Raw genomic sequence first — 21,298 nt, 5'->3', positions numbered from 1 at the left:
GTGCTGGGATTACAGGCTTGAGCCACCGCGCCCGGCTAAAGTCTTACAGTTTATTATAAACCATCTTCTGAAAAGAATTAAGACAACAATCCGTCTGTGAATACCAAAATGTCCAGTATAGTCAGAAACACAATTGACAAAGAAGTTTGGTTATCTCTGTGGTTTACAGTAACTTAACCGTAATTATGATTGATAGCATATATGGAGACATTAGAAATTTAGAAATCCCATGCAATTTTGGAACACATATAAGTGTTATTTACTAAGATATAACCTAAAGAAGATTGAACTTAATTTTGGCAATCCTGTGTACCTAAATGTGTCAAATAATCCTGTTTACCTCTCTTTTCTAGACACTTCAGGGGCCCTCTGAAGTGTTTGAAAAGCTAGGTGCCAGGGAAGACAGTTTTGAAACTGAAGTTTGATTTTGGGAAGGCTGTTAAATGTTTGAGGTTTAAAACACTTGATATTATGAAATAGATTTCCAGATTACCATAAGTTATTTATTTTGCCAAAATGATGACTCAGAAATTAAAAACAAAAAACACTTTTTTTTTTTTTTTTTTTTTTTTTGTAAAAGAGAGGGAGTCTGGTCAGGAGTGCAGTGGCAGGATCTGAGCTCACTGCCACCTCCACCTCCCGGGTTCAAATAATTCTCCTGTTTCAGCCTCCCAAGTACCTGGGATTACAGGCGCCCACCACCACACCTGGCTAATTTTTTTGTATTTTTAGTAGAGACGCGGTTTCACTATGTTCGCCAGGCTGGTCTTGAACTCCTGACCTTGTGATCACCTGCCTCAACCTCCCAAAGTGCTGGGATTACAGGTGTGAGCCATCGCGCCTGGCCAATAAAACCTTCTATAATGCTTTACAAGTTTACCCTTTACAAATTTTGCCAAAGAGCAGATTAGCGCCTTAGGAAAACCTTGTTATGCTTTTATTTCAATGCTCAATTTACAGAAAAACCATATAATACCCTTTTTTGAATTTTGTCACTATCATCACACAGAGAACCTCTTCTGCAAGATTCATTTCCATGGTTCTTCCACCACTTATTTGAACCTTCAGCTTTTTCTTAATTTAACTCAAAACAATTCTTTAACCCTAGGCAAAATAACGTTTGTTTACATTTCCATGCCTTCTTATAACCTTTTACTAAAAAACACATTTTACTGTTCTTACCTTGCATATAAATCTATTTCTAGTAGTTTCAATGAACTGCTAGCAGTTTTTAACTTTAAGGTTAAACTTGGTAAGTTGCTTTAATTGTGTGCTAACTACAGCCAAGGTTTGCCTTCTTACGTAAGGGCATGGTTAGTTCCCTATGTCCCCAGGCCTTAACAGCTGTGAAGCAGGCAAGATAAGACAGTTCTCAAAACCCAAAAAGCAGTTTATAATCTCAAAACACGTTTGGAAACTTTGCACCTGACCTGCATTTTACCATAGTCTTTACAGCTGTTTTTATTTGGTAAAGATTAAAGTCAGATGAACTGAAAGGTACCACAGCTTTTATTTTGCCTTAAAAAAATTAGATCCAAGCCCTTGTTTTTTTTTTTAGGCCAAATTAATTAGAACTCTTTTTATAGGCATCACACACAGTACACACACAGATAGGTGGAAGAAAACCCAGTCACTGGGTGGGGGCCTTTAAAAGACAGGGCTAGGAAAACATGCAGATATCAAACCAGAAAGAAACATTCCCTAGGCCAAAATTGCTAAACAAAGCCTTGCCAGGGAGTTACAAGCCATGCCCTCAGGATGTGTAAAACAAGATGGGAGGCTTGCAGGACAAACCATACAGACAAGCAAAGCACACCAGATTGGCCATGGCCCAAGACTAGCCCCACAAATCCTTTTTCACAATTAAAGCTTTACAGAAAAAACAGTGATAGTTGGGGGGCCTGGCCTAGTAAAGGGAAAAAGAAACTTTAAAGGTTAACCTGTTGATAGGGTAGAGATGGGGAAAGAAAAGAAACAGTTTAAAAATGCCTGAGGAAGAACTTCTTCTTATTCTTATGCAAGTAGTTCCTCCACCAGGGAGAAAAGTTTAATTTCTGTCCCACAGAGTTGAAACTCGTTGGCTGGGGAAGGGAAAGGTTGCCTTGGTGTGGCTGGGAACCAGTCTGCTGGCTGTGTGGGACCCTTGGGCCACGTGTCCCAGTCCTGGAACAGAGGGGAGAGTGGCTGGGAGCTGCTGCTCCCCAGTGCCTCCTGAAAAAGGAAGGAAAAGATCACGAAAAGGCCCTGGACCCCCAGGAGCAACAGGGAGTGGGGATGTGGTTTTCCATAAGCTCAGAAGTCCAAGTATGAAAAGACTTAGAAAACCACAGTTAGAGGTTTTGAGTTCCCATTTCACTCACTGCTTCTTGAGCCCCATGTTGGGTGCCAAAAATGTTGCAGGACTTTTACTTTAATTTAGCTAAAGACAGGATTCTTGTCCATCCCATGGCCAGGAAAATGTAGCCTCCCAGATGGTTTAAAGGGTGAGTAAAGCAGAGTTTTATTGGGTGAAAAGGGAATAAAAGGGGAAAAAGGGGTACTCCTCAAGGTCAGAGTCCCCTGCTAGAGAGCTTCTTACCCAGCCAGAATCTCAGGCTCCATGCTGGAAGAGGCTGGGCCAGGCTCCTCCCACTGCAATGGGCGTGAGCTTCCCAAGGCTCCATTCTAGTGGGCATGCTGGTAGGAGTTTCTCCAGGGATCCCTCCCACCTGGCTATCTTATTTGGACAGTTTTCCTTTGGAGATGACAAAACCAAGAATACACCCTGGGAAAAAAACCAGTGAAAAGAGGGCAAAAAGGGCAAATCTAAATTTAAAATAACAATTTGAAAGCAATATATTTTGAATATTGAATTAAATATTTGCTTCCTTTTGGTAATAATTTTTTTTTTTACATTTTTTATTGAGATGGAGTCTCACTCTGTCACTCAGTCTGGAGTGCCGTGGCACCATCTCAGCTCACTGCAGCCTCCACCACCTGGGTCCAAGCGATTCTCGTGCTTCAGCCTCCCAAGTAGCTGGGATTACAGTTGCATGCCACCACATCTGGCTAATTTTTGTATTTTTAGTAGAGATGGGGTTTTGCCATGTTGGCCAGGCTGGTCTCAAACTCCTGACCTCAGGTGATCTGACTGCCCTGGCCTCCCAAAATGCTGGGATTACAGGCATGAGCCACTTTGCCCAGCCCCTTTTGGTAATAATTTTTTTTTTTTTTTGAGACAGAGTTTCATTCTTGTTGACCAGGCTGGAGTGCAATGGCATGATCTCGGCTCACTGCAACCTCTGTCTCCCAGGTTCAAGTGATTCTTCTGCCTCAGCCTCCTGAGTAGCTGGGATTATAGGCATACACCACCATGCTTGGCTAATTTTGTATTTTTTGTAGAGACAGGATTTTTCCATGTCGGTCAGGCTGGTCTTGACCTCCCAACCTCAGGTGTTCTGCCCGCCTTGGCTTCCCAAAGTGCTGGTATTACAGGAATGAGCCACTGCGCCTAGCAATTTTTTTTTCCTTGAGATAGAGTCTTGCTCCATTGCCCAGGCTGGAGTGCAGTTTCAAAATCTCGGCTCACTGCAACCTCCACCTTCTGGATTCAAGCGATTCTTGTGCCTCAGCCTTCTGAGGTAGCTGGGACTACAGGTGCACACCACCACGGCTGGCTAATTTTTCTATTTTTAGTAGAGATGGGGTTTTGCCATGTTGTCCAGGCTGGTTGCAACTCCTGACTTCCAGTTATCCATCTGCCTTGGCCTTCCAAAGTGCTGGGATTACAGGCGTAACCATCTTTCCCAATTTGGTGATAATTCTTGCCTTACCTAAACTATAGTTAACCAAATTGTACGTGTGCAATGAGAATGGTTATACCAGAAAAGAAACACTTTTTCTTCGTATCCCCCATCATATTTGTTTTATGTTGCACTGATAAGTTACCATATTATATTATTTTATACATGTGAGTATCTTGGGTATTTTAACTATTCCCTTTTTAAAAAAAAATTATTTTTTTTTTTTTGAGACAGAGTCTAGCTCTGTCACTCAGGCTGGAGTGCAGTGGCGCGATCTCAGCCCACTGACACATTCACCTCTCGGGTTCAAGTGGTTCTCCTGCCTCAGCCTCCCTAGTAGCTGGAATTACAGGTGTGTGCCACCATGCCCAGCTAATTTTTTGTATTTTTAGTAGAGACGGGGTTTCATTGTATTGGCCAGGCTGGTCTCGAACTCCTGACCTTGTGATCCACCTGCCTCAACCTCCCAAAGTGCTGGGATTACAGATGTGAGCCACTGTGCCCCACTAACTATTCCCTTTAAATTTTCTTGAGAATCAAAAATGGTGTGACTAAGATTTCTTTTTATTTTTTTTCTTTTTGAGACAGAGTCTCTGTCACGTGGCTGGAGTGCAGTGGCATGATCTTGGCTCGCTGCAACCTCCCCCTCCCAGGTTAAAGTGACTCTCATGTCTCAGCCACTGGAGTAGCTGCCACCATGGCCAGCTAATTTTTTTGGTATTTTTTCATAGAGACAGAGTTTCATGATGTTGGCCAGGCTGGTCTCAAACTCTTGGCCTCAAGTGATCCCCCTGCCTCGGCCTCCAAAAGTGCTGAGATTACAGGCATTAGCCACTGCCCCCAGCTGGTTATTAGATTTTGATTATTGAGCTTAGTTTAGTAGTTTCATTTATCAGAAAACATGTTGCCATTTTTGAAAGTACTGCTGTGGAACTAATAAGACCAAGCTTTTGATGAAGATTTTATAACTTCTAGGTATTTGTAATACTGGTATTTTGTTACTAAAATTTTTTAACTCTCTGGAAAAAAATCTTTTTTTTTTTTTTTTTTTAAGACCCAGACTGGAGTGCAGTGGTGCAGTCTTCGCCCATTGCAACCTCCACCTCCCAGGTTCAAGTGATTCTCCTGCCTCAGCCTGCTGAGTTGCTGGGATTATAGCCACATGCCACCAAGCCTGGCTGATTTTTGTATTTTTAGTAGAGATGGGGTTTCACCATGTTGATCAGGTGTGTCTCAAACTCCTGACCTCGTGATCCACCCGCCTCGGTCTCCCAAAGTGCTGGAATTACAGGCTTGAGCCACCGCGCCTGGCCCCAAAAATAGTTTTTAAAGTACTTCATGTATAACTAGAACAAAGGAAGATTAAAACCATTCCTGATTTACCACCTAGAGATCATCAGTGTCATATTTCCTTTATTATTGCTTCTCTGCATATTTACTATATAGGCAATATATAGTATAGTAACAAAGGAGGGATTTTCTGAGATGAAACCCTTTGGGTTCAGATTTCTGTTCTACCACTTACTAGGCTGTGTAGTCTTACAAATTGCTTAATTTCTCTGAATTTTGAGTTTCACATATATAAATAGGGGATAATAAAAATAGATATTGTTTGCTATATGCCAGGTACCTTGCTAAGTATATTATGTGTAAAATCTTATTTATTCCTCCTCACATCTTTACTTAAGAAGTACTTAAAAGTGCCTTTAAGAATCGAATGGGCCGGGCCGGTGGGTCACACCTGTAATTCCAGCACTTTGGGAGGCCGAGGCGGGCGGATCACAAAGTCAAGAGATCGAGACTGTCCTGGACAACATGGTGAAACCCCATCTCTACTAAAAATACAGAAGTTAGCTGGGTGTGGTGGCACATCTGTAGTCTCAGCTACTCAGGAGGCTGAGGTCGGAGAACTGCTTGAACCCGGGAGGTGGAGGTTGCAGTGAGTGGAGATTGTGCCACTGCACTCCAGCCAGGCAACAGAGCGAGAGTGTCTCAAAAAACAAAAAGAGGATAAATTGAAATGTAATGTACTTGGTATAGGAATTTTATGTATTTCCTTTTTTTTTTTTTTGAGATGGAGTCTCGCTCTGTCAATGTCAGGCTGGAGTACAGTGGCATGATCTTGGCTAACTGCAACCTCTGCTTCCCTGGTTCAAGCCATCCTTCTGCCTCAGCCTCTGAGTAGCTGGGATTACAGGCAGCTGCCACCATGCCTGGCTAATTTTTGTATTTATTTATTTATTTATTTATTTTTTAGATAGACTCTTGCTCTGTCACCCAGACTGGAGTGCAGTAGTACGATCTTGGCTCACTGCAACCTTGCCTCCCAGGTTCAAGCGATTCTCCTGTCTAAGCCTCCCGAGTAGCTGGGACTACAGGCGCCCACCGCCATGGCCAGCTAATTTTTGTATTTTTAGTAGGGTGGGGTTTCACCATATTGGCCAGGCTGGTCTTGAACTCCTGACCTTGTGATCCACCTTCCTTGGCCTCCCCAAGTGCTGGAATTACAGTGGGAGCCACGGTGTCCAGTCTAATTTTTGTATTTTTAGTAGAGATGGGGTTTGACCATGTTCGCCAGGCTGGTCTTGAACTCCTGACCTCAAGTAATTCGCCGGCCTCAGCCTCCCAAAGTGTTGGGATTACACACATGAGCCACAGTACCAGCCTATGTATTTCTTCAAATTGGTTTTACAGAGTATATTTAACCTATTATTAAAACTTACTTTTGATTAAACTTATTAGCCCACCTCTGGTTTATTTTGGCATTTAATGTACAATATATAATAATCTAGCTTGGCATTTTGAAGTAGAAAACGTGGAAGTGGGAAATAAGTTTTGCATTCTATTTCAATTCTAATAAAATGAGAAAGTACTTATTGCCTATGGAACTGCCTTTATATTCTGTAGGAAAAATGGTGTGGTGGATCAGCAATGTTTTCCATAGGAATAAGGGGGTGGTATTGCGAAGACTGTTACAAAAGATTCATATGTGTAATCCCAAATTTAAACATTGTTCCGATATTACTTTTTCTTTTTTTGTCCTATTTACTATTAGAATTATGTGAGCATCAAAAGAAATGTAAAAGTTTTCTGTTTTAAAGCCAAGTTTGGTTGAATCATGGATGTGAAATCCAAGGATATGGAGGGCCAACTGTACTAATAGCAACTTTATGTGTATTAGTAAAAAATTGGAAACAAATGAGATGACCATCAGTGAATGAATTTTAAAAATTGTGTTTTCTATACAATTGAATGCTATTCAGCAACAACATGGATGAATCTCAGAAACATTATATTAAGTGAAAAAAGCAGCCACCAAAGACTACAAAGTGTATGAATCCATTTACATGAAGTTCCTAAAAAGGCAAAACTATAGTGACAGAAATTGGGTCAAAGAGGCTGGGTGTGGTGGCTCATTCCTATACTTCCAACTTTTTGGGAGTCCAAGGTGGGAGGATCACTTGAACCCAGTTCGAAATAATATAACAAGACCCTGTCTCTACAAAAAGTAAAAAAAATTAGCCAGGCATGGTGGCATGCACCTGTAGTCCTACCTACTTGGGAGGCTGAGGCAGAAGAATCACTTGAACCTGGGAGGCAGAGGTTGCAGTGAGCCAAAATCATACCACTGTATTTCAGCCTGGGCAACAGAGTAAGACTACCTTTAAAAAAAAATTACATATATAATAGTATAAAGGGCTATGGAAACTTTTTGGAGTCATGGAAATATTCTTGGTTGTAGTGATAGTATCAAGACATACTGTATATGCATATATCAAAAGTTTGATAACTTTTACACTTAAAATGGGTAAATGTTTTTGTATATAAATTACCCGATGCATCTGAATTCAACATATGTAGAATAATTATTGCATTAAGTAGCAAATTAATATCTTTTTTTTTTTTTTGAGACACAGTCTCAGCTCACTGTAACCTCTACCTCCTGGGTTCAAGTGATTCTCCTGCCTCAGCCTCCCAAGTAGCTGGGATTACAGGCGTGCACAGCCATGCCTACCTAATTTTTGTATTTTTAATAGAGACAGGGTTTTGCTGTGTTGACCAGCCTGGTCTCGAACTCCTGACCTCAGGTAGTTCACCCACTTCGGCCTCCCAAAGTGCTGGGATTACAGGCGTGAGCCACCATGCCTGGTAATATCTATTAATATATCCCAGAGAAGTATATGACTGATATTATTTATTTATTTATTTATTTTGAGACAGATTTAGGAGCACAATGCTTCATCAGTGATACATTAAAAAAAAAAAACAAAAAAAAACCAGAATGGTTTTAGATGGTAAATGATTAGTAAATACATAAATACTATAATAAATATTGTACTTTACCTTGATACCTTGAGTTTGCTTGTGGAAGTGAGTGCAGGAAGGGATGCAGTTGTGAATTACTGTAAACTTGGGAAAGACAGGTTACCTGAAATGAGATGGAAAATTGTATCACCAGGCTGGGTGCCGTGGCTGACATCTGTAATCTCAGCAGTTTGGGAGGCCAAGGCAGCCCCACCACTGAGGTCAGGAGTTTGAGACCAGCCTGGCTAATGTGGCGAAACCCAATTGCTACTAAATATACAAAAATTAGTCAGATGCAATGGCACATGCCTGTAATCCCAGCTACGTACTCAGGAGGCTGAGGCAGGAGGATCCCGTCAACCCACAAGGCAGAGGTTGCAGTGAGCTGGGATCATGCCACTGCACTCCAGCCTGGGCAACAGAGCAAGTCTCCGTCTCAAAAAAAAAAAAAGAAAAAAGAAAAAGAAAATTGTAACACCAGGTGTGAAGAATAAGTGTGAATAACACATGGAGTTAACGGAGGTAGCTGATACATGTTTAAGGTTTGTGTGGATAGGTGTTTGTGTATTTTGCATATATATATATTTTTTCATTCTTTGGTTGCTTTTATTTCTAAAACTAGATGTTGCCTAATTTTTTTTTTTTTTTTTTTGAGACAGTTTTACTCTTGTTGCCCAGGCTGGAGTGCAATGGTGCGATCTCAGCTTACCACAACCTCCACCTCCTGGGTTCAAGCAGGCAATTCTCTACTAAAAATACAAAAAATTAGCCAGACATGGTGGTAGCCACCTGTAATCCCAGCTACTTGGGAAGCTGAGCAGGAGAATTGCTTGAGCCCAGGAGGTAGAGTTTGCAGTGATCTGTGCAATTGCGCCATTGCACTCCAATCTGAGTAACAGAGCAAGACTCTATCTCAAAAATAAAAATAAAATAAAATTTAAAAGGCATGAGTAGTAATTCTGTGACTTCTCTTAAGAACTTCCTGGCCTATAAATTGCACTTTATAAATACTAGTGGAACAAATGAGAGAAACAATATGCAAGATGTATTGGAGAGAATGAGACTAGAAACAGAATTCAGACAAGAGGTTATTACGTTAGTCTAGGCTACCAGCAATGGATAGAGGAAGAGATGCAAGTCTCTTGGATTTACCAATTTTATTAGATTGATGTTAGAGGAGAAAAAAGAGACAAAAAATATCAAAGGTCACATCTAGTTTTGTGGCCTCAGAGACACAAATAATAGTGGTACCATTATCCCACGTGGGAAATGCAGGATGGACTGCTGAGTGGAATCTTGGAGTCATATGGTAGTTCTGCTTAGCTTTTTAATGAACTGCCAACTATTTTTCACCTCACATTTCTGGGTTTTTTTGGTTTGTTTTTTGTTTTTGAGACGGAGTCTTGGTCTGTTGCCAGGCTGGAGTGCAGTGGCAGGATCTCTGCTCACTGCACCCTCCCCCTCCCGTACACCCCACATTTCTAAGTATTGTTATTTTCAATATTATAAATGGAATTTTTGGCCGGGTGCAGTGGCTCATGTCTGTAATCCCGACACTTATGGGAGGCCGAGGTGGATGGATCACCTGAGGTCAGTAGTTTGAGACCAGCCTGGCCAACCTGCTGAAACCTCATCTCTACTAAAAATACAAAATATTAGGCCTTGTGGCGCACACCTGCAATCTGGGCTACTTGGCAGGCTGAAACAGGAGAATCTCCTGAACTTAGGAGACGGAGGTTGCAGTGAGCCAAGATGGCACCATTGCACTCCAGCCTGGGCAAAAGAGCAGACTCCATCTCAAAAAAGAAAACAAAAAAAAGATTGTAGTTTCTAAATACCATTCCTTACTAAAAAAATACAAGGGCTTGGTGGCAGATCACAAGGTCAGGAGATCGAGACCATCTTGATCAACATGGTGAAACTCCGTCTCCACTAAAAATACAAAACTTAGCTGTGTGTGGGGGTGTGCACCTGTAATGTCAGCTACTCAGGAGGCTGAGGCAGAATTGCTTGAACCCGGGAGGTGGAGGTTGCAGTGAGTTGAGATTGCCCCATTGCACTCCAGCCTGGGTGACAGAGCGAAACTGTCTCAAAAAAAAGAAGTATAACCAGTTTTTGTATATTAATATTTTATTTTCAAACTTTGATCTCTTGTCACCCAGGCTGGAGTGAAATACGACCTTGGCTCACTGCAACCTCTGCCGCCTGGGTTCAAGCGATTCTCCTGCCTCACCCTTCTGAGTAGCTGGAATTAGAGGCGCTTGCCACCAGGAGAATCACATAAACCCGGGAGGTGGAGGTTGTGGTGAGCCGAGATCGCAACATTACAGTCAACCTGGGCAACAAGAGCAAAACTTTGTCTCAAAAAAAAAAAAGAAAAGAAAAGAAAAAAAAGTAATACATGCATTTAGGGAATAAAAGTTTGAAAGTTAGAAAGGATCCATGGACTGAAAATAAGTCTCTGATATATCCTTCCATAGATCATTTGTGTATGTGTGTGTAAAGACACATCTTTTTATATAAATGGGTACATATTATTTATACGTTTATGCCTTGTTTTTTAAAAATGTAAATCTTCATATCTTTTATCAATGCTGTGAATTAAATAGTATTTATAGTAATGTACTCATGTATACCCTTCTACCCAACAACCATCCTACCCAAAACTTAAATAGATTTTGAACATTATCCTTGCTTTTCATCTTTGCTCTTCTTTCAGTTTGAAATTAGGTGAGTGGTTCAGGAAATTGATGCTGTGTATTTCTCACCATTAATTACCCATGTGATTTTGAGAAAAGACACTTTACCTTTTGGGACCAAATAATCTCTTAATTTCTTCCAATTCTAAACTTTTGTAATTACATGTAATGTGTATAAGTAGGTTCAAACAATAAGCATCAAGTTAGTTCTGTGTAGGTAAGCCTGATTCGTACTATAATGTCAGATTTCTTGCTGGTATTTTTCAGTTGTATTTATCATTTCAGTTATTGGTATAATTACATATATGTGTGTGTTTGTATGTGTGTGTCTGCTGAGGGAGGATATAGTAGATAGTATGATCTCTACCAATTCAGTGGAAAGAGGCAATTTTCTTTCTCTAAAGGGAGTGCACATTTTACTAAGTTGGCTGTTTTCTAAGCCTGAACCCTCTGACCAAGAGATGTAGGGAAAAGGGCTGTATAATATTAAATCAATTGCTTAGGACCAACAGTGTCCTTTTTGTGAAAATCTGAAGGTTCTTAAAAGATGGAATACCATGACATCATCATTGTTGATTCAAGGAGCATTCCTCAAGTAATACTCAATGTGCTGTGATTATCAGTACCCTCTCCCATCTTCTTTTTGTTGCTCTTGAATGATGTTATTGTCAATTATTTGACTATGTTTTACAAATTTGGAGCAGTTACTTAATTCTGAAAATCCTATTTTGGTCTGAGATTTTAAAATAAATTATATTGGATTTTATTCTTTTATCAGCTTTTATGATTGGACAAAGTGATACCAACCACAAAAATTATGCCTTTCACATTTTCCAGTGTAAATAGCCTAATAAGTGATAGGTTTCTCTGGTCAACTTTTGTGGAACCAGGAATAAATTAGATCTCATTGACTATGTAATTGTTAGTTTCTTTTTATTGTTCACTTTATTACAAAGGACATAGTAAATTACTTTAATTATTTTACTCTAAGAACAGATTAGATAATTTAAAAAAGTAATAATCTGTGACTCACTCCTGTAATCCCAGCACTTTGGGAGGCCAAGGTGGGCGGATCACGAGGTCAAGAGATCAAGACCATCCTGGCCAACACGGTGAAACCTCGTCTCTACTAAAAATACAAAAAAATTAACTGGGAGTGGTGACACATGCCTGTGGTCCCAGCTACTCGGGAGGCTGAGGTGGAAGAATCGCTTGAACCCAGGAAGCGGCAGTTGCAGTGAGCTGAGATTGCCCACTGCACTCCAGCCTGGTGACAGCAAAACTCTGTCTCAAAAAAAAAAAAAAGTAATCTAATAGACTTTTAAAAAAAGAAAATTATATATGCTGTTTCATAATACCTTTAAAAAACTTGTTACAAATATTTATATTTTAAAAGCCTGATTTAGGCCGGGCACGGTGGCTCACACCTGTAATCCTAGCACCTTGGGAGGCCAAGGCGGGTGGATTACCTGAGGTCAGGAGTTTGAGGCCAGCCTGGGCAACATGGTGAAACCCCATCTCTACTAAAAATACAAAAATTAGCCAGGTATGGTGGCACACACTTGTAATCCCAGCTACTCGGGAGGCCAAGGCAGGAGAATTGCTTGAGCCCAGGGGACAGAGGTTGCGGTGAGCTGAGATCATGCCACTGCACTCCTGCCTGGCTGGCAGAGTGAGACTGTCTCAAAACAAACAAACAAAAAAAACACCACCTATATATAGTTTGTCCATTTATATTAGTCCTACATTTTGTTTGGGTATTTATGTATGTGTATTTAGCAGACTGGAAGAATTATGGAGTCTAGGATTGCTGCAAAAGCTCCTCTTTGCTGTTTCTTTCCTGTAGTTTTTTTCATGACAGCTATTAAAAGTGAACAAGATCTGGAGGATAGCCTAGAAAAAAGTAAACAAGACTTTTTTTGTTAGTTTACATTGATGGCTCTGTTACAGCAATATGCTGAATAGGTGCAGGGCAAGCAGGATGGTACTAATTTTTATAATAAAGTAATTTTTGGAACTTGAGTGTGTATAGAAAAGCATTTATGCACTGGGTGCTGTTAACTAGTCTAACAGTGTAATGATGTATTTCAGGGTTGTCTTTTGGGGGTTCTCATATATTTATATATTATATTTTTTACTTTTCCCTGTCTTCTAACAATCCAAACAATATACATAGGTGTTTATGGATCTTTTTTATTTATATTTTATCCTGGTTATAGAAATGGAATGTATAATTTTTTTTTTTTTTTTTTGAGACGGAGTTTCACTCATGTTACCCAGGCTGGAGTGCAATGGCACGATCTCGGCTCACTGCAACCTCCGCCTCCTGGGTTCAGGCAATTCTCCTGCCTCAGCCTCCTGAGTAGCTGGGATTACAGGCACACGCCACCATGCCCAGCTAATTTTTTGTATTTTTAGTAGAGATGGGGTTTCACCATTTTGACCAGGATGGTCCCTATCTCTTGACCTCGTGATCCACCCGCCTCGGCCTCCCAAAGTGCTGGGATTACAGGCTTGAGCCACCAAGCCCGGCCTGGAATGTATAATTTTTGTTTAAAAGTTTGAACATAAGGAAAGCAGACTTGTGATATTGGCCATAATGGTTGCCATAACTACCTAAAAATAATCCTTAACATTTTGGTATGTTGTCCCCTTGTCTCTCCAGATTATTTAGTATATATGATACTATATTGTGCATAGAATTTTTGTCTTTAACCTTTTAATTATAAAATCAGATATAGAAAATATGAAAAATACAAAGCAGCTGGGTGTGATGGTTCATGCCTGTAATCCCAAGCACTTTGGAAGGCCGAGGTGGGCAGATCACAAGTTCAGGAGATCAAGACCATCCTAGCTAACACGGTGAAACCCTGTCTCTTCAAAAAATAGAATAAAATTAGCTGTGTGTGGTGGAATGCACCTGTAATCCCAGCTACTTGGGAGGCTGAGGCAAAAGAATCGTTTCAACCTGGGAGGCGGAGGTTGCAGTGAGCCGAGATTGCACCACTGCACTCCAGCCTGGGCCACAGAGCAAGACTCCATCTCAAAAAAAAAAAAAAAAGGCCAGGCACAGTGGCTCATGCGTGTAATCCCAGCAATTTGGGAGGCCATGGTGGGTGGATCACGAGGCCAAGAGATTGAGACCGCCCTGGCCAACATGGTGAAACCTCATTTCTACTAAAAATACGTAAATTAGCTGGGTGTGGTGGTGCATGCCTGTAGTCCCAACTACTTGGAAAGCTGAGGCGGGAGAATCACTTGAACCTGGGAGGCAGAGGTTACAGTGAGCTGAGATCGCGCCACTGCACTCCTGGTGATAGAGCAAGACTCTGTCTCAATCAATAAATAAATGAAAAAATAAATACATAGCTTAATGATTTATTATTATAAATTATACAATCTTGTAACGACTACCTAAGGCAACAAATAGAACTTGCATGAAGCTTGTGGTCTCCCTACAAACAAATGCTCTACATGTGGGAAAAAAAAAAAAAAAGACAAATAGAACTTGACTAGCAATTCTAGAATCTCTTCTATCGGTCTCACTCCAGTCACAACCCCTTCCCTTTCCCTAAATTAACCACCATCCTAACATTTATAGTAATCACTTCTGGGAGTTTCTTTATGGTTTTATATCCAAGTGTGTACCACTAAACTCTATTACTGAGTTTTGAGAGTGCTTTAGATATTCTGGATACAAATCTTTTTTCAGATATGTGATTTGAAAATATTTTCTCCTGGTCTCTGGCTGGACTTCATTCTTTTAACAGTGTCCTTTGCAAGAGAAAAAGTTTTTAGTTTTGATAAAGTTCAAATTAGCCTTTTATGGATCATGCTTTTGGTATTATGCCTAAGAACTCTGCCTAATCCAAGATAACGATTTCCTCCTTTCTTCTAAATGTTTATAGTATCAGCCTTTTACATGGAGTTTTGAGTTCATTTTTCTGTAAAGTGCAAAATGTAAGTCAGATTTCAATTTTGGATGTCCAGTTGCTGTGGCACCATTTTTCAAAAGATTACCTTTCCTTTATTGCACCTTTGACAAAAATCAGTTGATCATATTTGTATGACCTGTTTCTGGACTTAGGTTTTTGTTTCATTAGACTGTGTGTATCCTTTCATTCATTACCACACTGTCTTCATTATTTGTAGCTTTATATTATGTCTTCAAATCAGGTAATGTGAGTTCTTCATCTTTATTTTATTTTTTTCTTTTTAGAGACAAGTCTTGCTCTGTCACCATGTTGGAGTGCTGTGGTGTGATCTTGGCTCACTGCAACCTCCGACTCCCTGGTTCAAGCGATTCCCCTGCCTCAGCCTCCCGAGTAGCTGGGATTACAGGCACACACCACCATGCCCAGCTAATTTTTGTATTTTTAGTAGAGACGAGGTTTCGCCATGTTGGCCAGGATGGTCTTGATCTCCTGACCTTGTTATCTACCTGCCTCGGCCTCCCAGAGTGCTGGGATTACAGGCACGAGCTACTGCGTCTGACCCCACCTTTATTCTTTTTAAGTTATTTTGGCTAATTTGGAGCTTTTGCCTTTTCATATACATGTTAGAATCAGTTTGTTGATATCTACAGAAAATCCTGTTGTACTCTGAGATTGTGTTAAATCTATGAATCATTGAATTTTTGGATCAGTTAGAAGAGAATTACCTCATAATAATATTGTCATTCACCATAAATACAGTACATCTCTCCATTTAATTAGATTGACTTTGATTTCTTTCACCAAATTAGTATTGTTTTTACTTTACAAATTATACCCATGTATTATTAGACTTAAGTCTACTCAGTTTTTTCCCATTGCTATTTTGTACATATTTGGGATTTTCTCTGTACACAATAATATTGTTAGTAAGTAGAGAGTTTTCTTTCTTTCTGGTATGTATGCCTTTTAGTTCTTTTTCTTCCTTTATAAAGCAAATACTGACTAGAAATTCTAGTACAGTGTTGATTAGGACTGATTAGAGCGGATATCATTGCCTTCTTTTTCTTTTTTTTTACTTTTAATTTTTGTGGGTACATAGTAGGTTTATATATTTATGGGGTACATGAGATATTTTGAAACAGATGTGCAATGTGAAATGAGCACATAGGAAGAATGGGGTATTCATCCCCTCAAGCACTTATCCTTTGAGTTGCAAACAATCCAATTATACTCTTTAAGTTACTTAAAAATGTACAAATATGGAACACTTTACAAATTTGCATGTCATCCTGTGCAGGGGCCATGCTAATTTTCTTACTCCAATTTTAGCGTATGTGCTGCCTAAGCAAGCACCCTTTGCGTTATTTCTAATCTTTAGGAGAAAGTTTTCAGTCTTCAAGCATTACGTATGATGTTAGCTGCAGGTTTTTTGTAGATACCTTTAATAGGTTAAGGATGTTCCTTTCTATTCCTAGTTTTGAGTGTTTTGATCATGAATAGATGTTGTCAATTCGATTTTCTGCCTTTTTTTATATTTCTTCTCTAGTATGTTTAGAATGGAGAATGACAATGATTTTCTAACGTTGAACCGGCCTTGCATTTTTCGATAAATCCTGCTTGATTGTGCTGTGGTATCATTTTTATATATTGCTAAATTTAATCTGCTGATAATTTTGTTGATGATTTTGCTTTTATGTTGATGATTTTTGCTTTTATATTGGTTAGAAATCTTCAGTTTTTGTCAGTGCTTTGGTTTGTTTTGATGTCAATGTCATGATGGCTTCATAAAATGAATTGGGAAATGTTCTCTCTTCTAAACTTTAAGAATTTATGTAGAATTGATATTTTTTTTCTTTAATATTTAATGGATTTGATAGTGAAACTGTCTAGGCCTGGAGTTTTCTTTCATGTACATATGACTAATCAGGTTATTTCTTCTTGAGTGAGTTTTTGGTAGTCTTTATCCCTGTTAAAATAATTTGTCCATTTCACCTATGTTGTTAGCTTACAGCTTTTCATTGTATTTCCTCATCTTTTTAATGTCTATAGGGTCTGTAGTGATATCTCTTTTGTTTGTGTTATTGGTAATTTGTGTCTGCTTGTTTCCCTTTGTTAGTTTAGGTAGAGGCCTTTCTGCCTTATTGACTTCCTCTGCTTCCCCTCAAAGAACAGCTTTTGACTATTGATTTTTTTCCTCTGTTGGCTTTTTGTTTTCTATTTCACTGATTTCTATTCTGTTCTTTTCTTTAGTATTGCCTTCTTATATTTATTTTTGGTTTAACTTGCGCTTTTCTTTCTATATTCTTTTTTTTTTTTTTTAAGGTGGAGTTTCTCTCTAACTGCCCAGGCTGGAAGTGCAGTGATGCGATCTTGGCTCACTGCAACCTCCTCCTCCCAGGTTCAAGCAATTCTCCTGTCTTAGCCCCCTGAGTAGCTAGGATTATAGGCGCCTGCCACTATGCCTGGCTAATTTTTGGTATTTTTAGTAGAGATGGGATTTCACCATGTTGGCCAGGCTGGTCTTGAACCCCTGACCTCAGGTGATCCGCCTGCCTCGGCCTCCCAAAGTTCTGGGATTACAGGGGTGAGCCACCATGCCCGGCCTCTTTCTATATTTTTAAGATAGAAGCTTTAGAAGCTTAGATTATTGATTTGAGACCTTAGTTTTTCTAAAATAGCAGTTAGTACCATACATTTCCCTCTAAGCACTGCTTTAACTGTATTCTACAAATTTTACCTTGTATTTTGGTTTTTATTCAGTTCATAATCTCTACTAATTTTCCTCAAAACTCCATTATTGACTTATCGGTTACTTAGAAGTATGTCATTCACTTTCCAAATGCAGTCATGTACCATGTAACAATATTTCAGTCAACAATGGACCACACATACAATTATGCTCCCCATAAGATTATAGTAATTGTATTTTTACTGCATTTTCTATCTTTTTTTTTTTTAGAGACGGCATTTCACCATTTTAGCCAGGTTGGTCTTGATCTCCTGACCTGGTGATCTGCCCGGCTCGGCCTCCCAAAGTGCTGGGATTACAGGCGTGAGCCACCATGCCCAGCCATTTTCTTTTTTTTTTTAGATGGAGGTACACTCTTTTTGCCCAGGCTGGAGTGCAGTGTCACAATCTCGGCTCACTGCAACCTCCGCCTCCTGGTTTCAAGCAATTCTCCTGCCTCAGCCTCCTGAGTAGCTGGGACTACAGGCATGCACCACTATGCCTGGCTAATTTTTTGTATTTTTAGCTGAGGTGAAGTTTCACCATATTGGCCAGGCTGGTCTCGAACTCCTGACCATGGGCGATCCTCCTGTCTTGGCCTCCAAAGTACTGGGATTACAGGAGTGAGTCACCGCTTTGTTTGTTGTTAAAGAGAAGAGGTTTCACTTTGTTGCCCAGGCTGGAGTGCAGTGGCTATTCACAGGCATGATCAGAGTGCACTACAAACTCACACCCCTGGGCTCAAAGTGATCCTCCAGCCTGAGCCTTCTGAGTAGCTGGGACTATAGGCACCGTGTCTGGGTTTCCCCATTTTTATTAACTATATTAGGGGTATTAGGATGTTGTTCATTTCTTCTCTGTTTTTTAAAACTCTACATTGTTAAGGATATTAACTCCTTCTTATCTAAGTTTCAGACTTTTTAAAAGTTTATTTTATTATTATTTTTTGAGACAGGGTCTTGCTCTGTCGCCCAGGCTGGAGTGCAGTGACACAGTTTCTGCTCACTGCGGCCTCCACCTCCTGGATTCAAAGCAATTCTCCCGCCTCAGCCTCCTGAGCAGCTGAGACTATAGCCATACACTACCACACCCGTCTAATTTTTATATTTTTAGTAGAAACGGAGTTTTACCATGTTGGCCAGGCTGGTCTCAAACTCCTGACCTCAGGTAATCCACCTGCCTTGGCCTCCCAGTGTACTGGGATTACTGGTATTAGCCAATTCACCTGGCCTATCTTTTTTTAAAACAATTCTTACAGATGTACTTCCTGCTTTTGTATCAAGTTTATCCGCTTTTTATTATTTTATTTTATTTTTTGAGATGGAGTTTCGCTCTTGTTGCCTGGCTAATTTTGTATTTTTAGTAGAGATGGTGTTTCTCCATGTTGGTCAGGCTGGTCTCAAACTCCTGACCTCAGGTGATCTGCCTGTCTTGACCTCCCAAAGTGCTAGGATTATAGGCGTGAGCCACTGTGCCAGCCTGCTTTTTATTCTTTTTGGTGTCTTTTACTGTGTTCCTTCCTCTCAAGGTTTCTTTTTTATATTGTCAAATATGTCTATTTCCTTATTGCTTTGGATGTAGATCATAGATAAGTTTCCTCACACTGGTTACAAAGAAATTTACTCATATTTCCTCCTAGTACTCGTTTTATTTTTTAATATTTGTGTATCTGATCCCTATGTAATTCTGATGTTCAATTTGAGGAAAAGGTATAATTTTTCTCTCGTATGGCTATTAGGCTCTCCCAACAATGCATTTTTATCAAATCAGTCTTTTCCCCATTGATTTTAGATGCCTTTTTGAGACACTTAGAAGTAATGTTTATGGTAAGATAAGTGATAGGCATATAATTTTTTTTCCAAATGGATTGTCAAGCTTTCTCAATTTATTTCTTCTCCTTTAACTGTGTTTGTTAAATTTCAAGGTAGACAAACATGGGTTAGTTTCTGGGTTTTTTAGGTTATTAATTTTCTTGTTTTGTTTTAGTATTTTACTCTTGTGATGGTGATAGTATTGTGTTATATTTTGGTCTTTGGTTGAACGAGTGTTTCAATTCCCTATTTATTTCTTGTCTCTCTGAGTTTCTGGAAGTTGCTATCCTGCATTTTCTCTGTTCTTGACAACTTCAATGTTTTTATGTATCATAGTCTTATGCATTACTGTTTGTTCTGTAAGTATTTGTGGAAGTGAAGTTATTTTTTAGGAGCTGCATAGAAGTATATTCTTTTATTCAGCAATATTTATATAATATTAACTGCAGAAGGTAAGGGGTAGGAGCTGGAGAGATGATACAAAGATGAATGAGACACATTGTGCCTGATTGCTTAGGAAAGAGAGTTAAATAATAGCAATATAATATGGTATATGCTGCAAGATGCTTTGGGGGCATAAAGGGAGGGTGACCAACTCTTCCTAATAGACTTAAGATTTTACAAACTTTGTGACATTTAATCTAAATCTTGAAAGACTTTGGGAATTTGTTAGGTAGATAAGTAAGAAGATGCAGATCATGGACCCAGTTAGAAAATTTTAATGTAAAATAATTCTTGTTAGGGTACTAAAACTTATTTAGAATTCTTAAATATGGTCTTAAATAACACTGAAGTTTGTTATTTTTTATAGGTTGATTAATTGAAAGTTAATAGTTTATGTGGAATTTAGTTCAACCTACTAAGTTTAGGAGTGAGAAGTTAAGTGACTTTGCTATGGTCAAAATCAAGTTTATGGGGAAAGAGTTGTCTCTGTGAAATTCATTACTTTCTCTCACTGTATTTTTCTTTTATGTCGGTTAGAGTTGATTAATACACTGGCATATGGTATCTGAACAGAAAAGGAAGTTTCCTGTTGTTGAAAATACTGTGGGTACATTTTGAGTTATTGTGTATTTAAAAAATCTCTTTTATATACTTGACATTCAAAAGAAAAAAAAAAGAAAAATCTCTTTTATATTATCTTCTCTATTGATGAGATAACTGCATCAGAAGTAAATTTTTAAGTATTGACTTGGAAAGCCTGCCAAGACACAAAGATTATCTCATTTTTTAAAAGTGCTATATAGTAGGGATCTTTTTTAAGTACCACAGGTGTTTATGATGATGAAACAGTTTAGGAATTACTGCAGTAGTATCCACACTGCCTTTTCAGTGAAATTGTAGACATGAGATAAATTTGTAGATGCTATCAGCATATGACCTTATACTGACTTTTTTTTTTTTTTTTTTTTTTTTTTTTTCCTATTTCTCTACAGTAGTTTATGCCAGCGTGGCTTCATTCATACAGATGAACCAAGGATTGGGATAGCAGTATAAAATTAGAATCAGACAGCTGACTGCTCAGCAGGATGCCATCAACTAACAGAGCAGGCAGCCTGAAGGACCCTGAAATTGCAGAGCTCTTCTTCAAAGAAGATCCAGAGAAGCTCTTCACAGATCTCAGAGAAATTGGCCATGGAAGCTTTGGAGCAGTGTATTTTGTAAGTGTTAATGACTTGATGTCAGTGACCAGCATTTACTTAATGTCCACTCCTGACAGAGCAAAATACAGTAAATAAAAAGAGTTATAGGGCCAGGAAGGGTGGCCCACGCCTGTAATCCCAGCACTTTGGGAGGCTGAGGCAGGTGGATTACAAGATCAGGAGTTTGAGACCAGTCTGACCAATATGGTGAAACCAGTTAATAGCAAAAATTCCCTGGGCATGGTAATCCCAGCTACTCAGGAGGCTGAGGCAGGAGAATCGCTTGTACCTGGGAGGTGGAGGTTGCAGTGAGCCAAGATTACACCATTGCTCTCCAGCCTGGGTGACAAGAGTGAGACTGTCTCAAAAAAAAAAAAAAAAAAAAAAAAAAAAAA

The 21,298-nt window shown here is 39.4% G+C and overlaps 1 protein-coding gene, 1 long non-coding RNA gene and 1 pseudogene across 2 annotated transcripts in view; 1 reads left to right on the top strand and 2 right to left on the bottom strand.

Moving 5' to 3' along the window:
• TAOK1 (TAO kinase 1) overlaps nucleotides 1-21,298 on the top strand; it is a 178,512-nt gene that overhangs the window by 43,018 nt on the left and 114,196 nt on the right. Inside the window, exon 2 of the mRNA XM_032279350.1 lies at nucleotides 20,697-20,921. Within this exon, the coding sequence (XP_032135241.1) occupies nucleotides 20,790-20,921 (132 nt within the window). The 5' untranslated portion in view covers nucleotides 20,697-20,789. The remainder of the gene's footprint in view (nucleotides 1-20,696; nucleotides 20,922-21,298) is intronic.
• LOC116552597 lies at nucleotides 4,612-14,530 on the bottom strand. Its single transcript, XR_004269463.1, has 3 exons — nucleotides 14,443-14,530; nucleotides 11,413-11,415; nucleotides 4,612-4,626 (listed from the first exon to the last, which is right to left on the bottom strand). It is a non-coding gene; the product is annotated as an uncharacterized LOC116552597 (long non-coding RNA).
• Nucleotides 15,975-16,074, bottom strand: LOC116553539 (annotated as a pseudogene).

The sequence above is a fragment of the Sapajus apella genome, unplaced genomic scaffold (genome assembly GCF_009761245.1).
Source record: "Sapajus apella isolate SASKATOON/1434 unplaced genomic scaffold, GSC_monkey_1.0 scaffold12, whole genome shotgun sequence".
Classification (NCBI taxonomy): Eukaryota; Metazoa; Chordata; class Mammalia; order Primates; family Cebidae; genus Sapajus; species Sapajus apella.
This window is presented reverse-complemented; position numbering and strand designations above follow the sequence as displayed.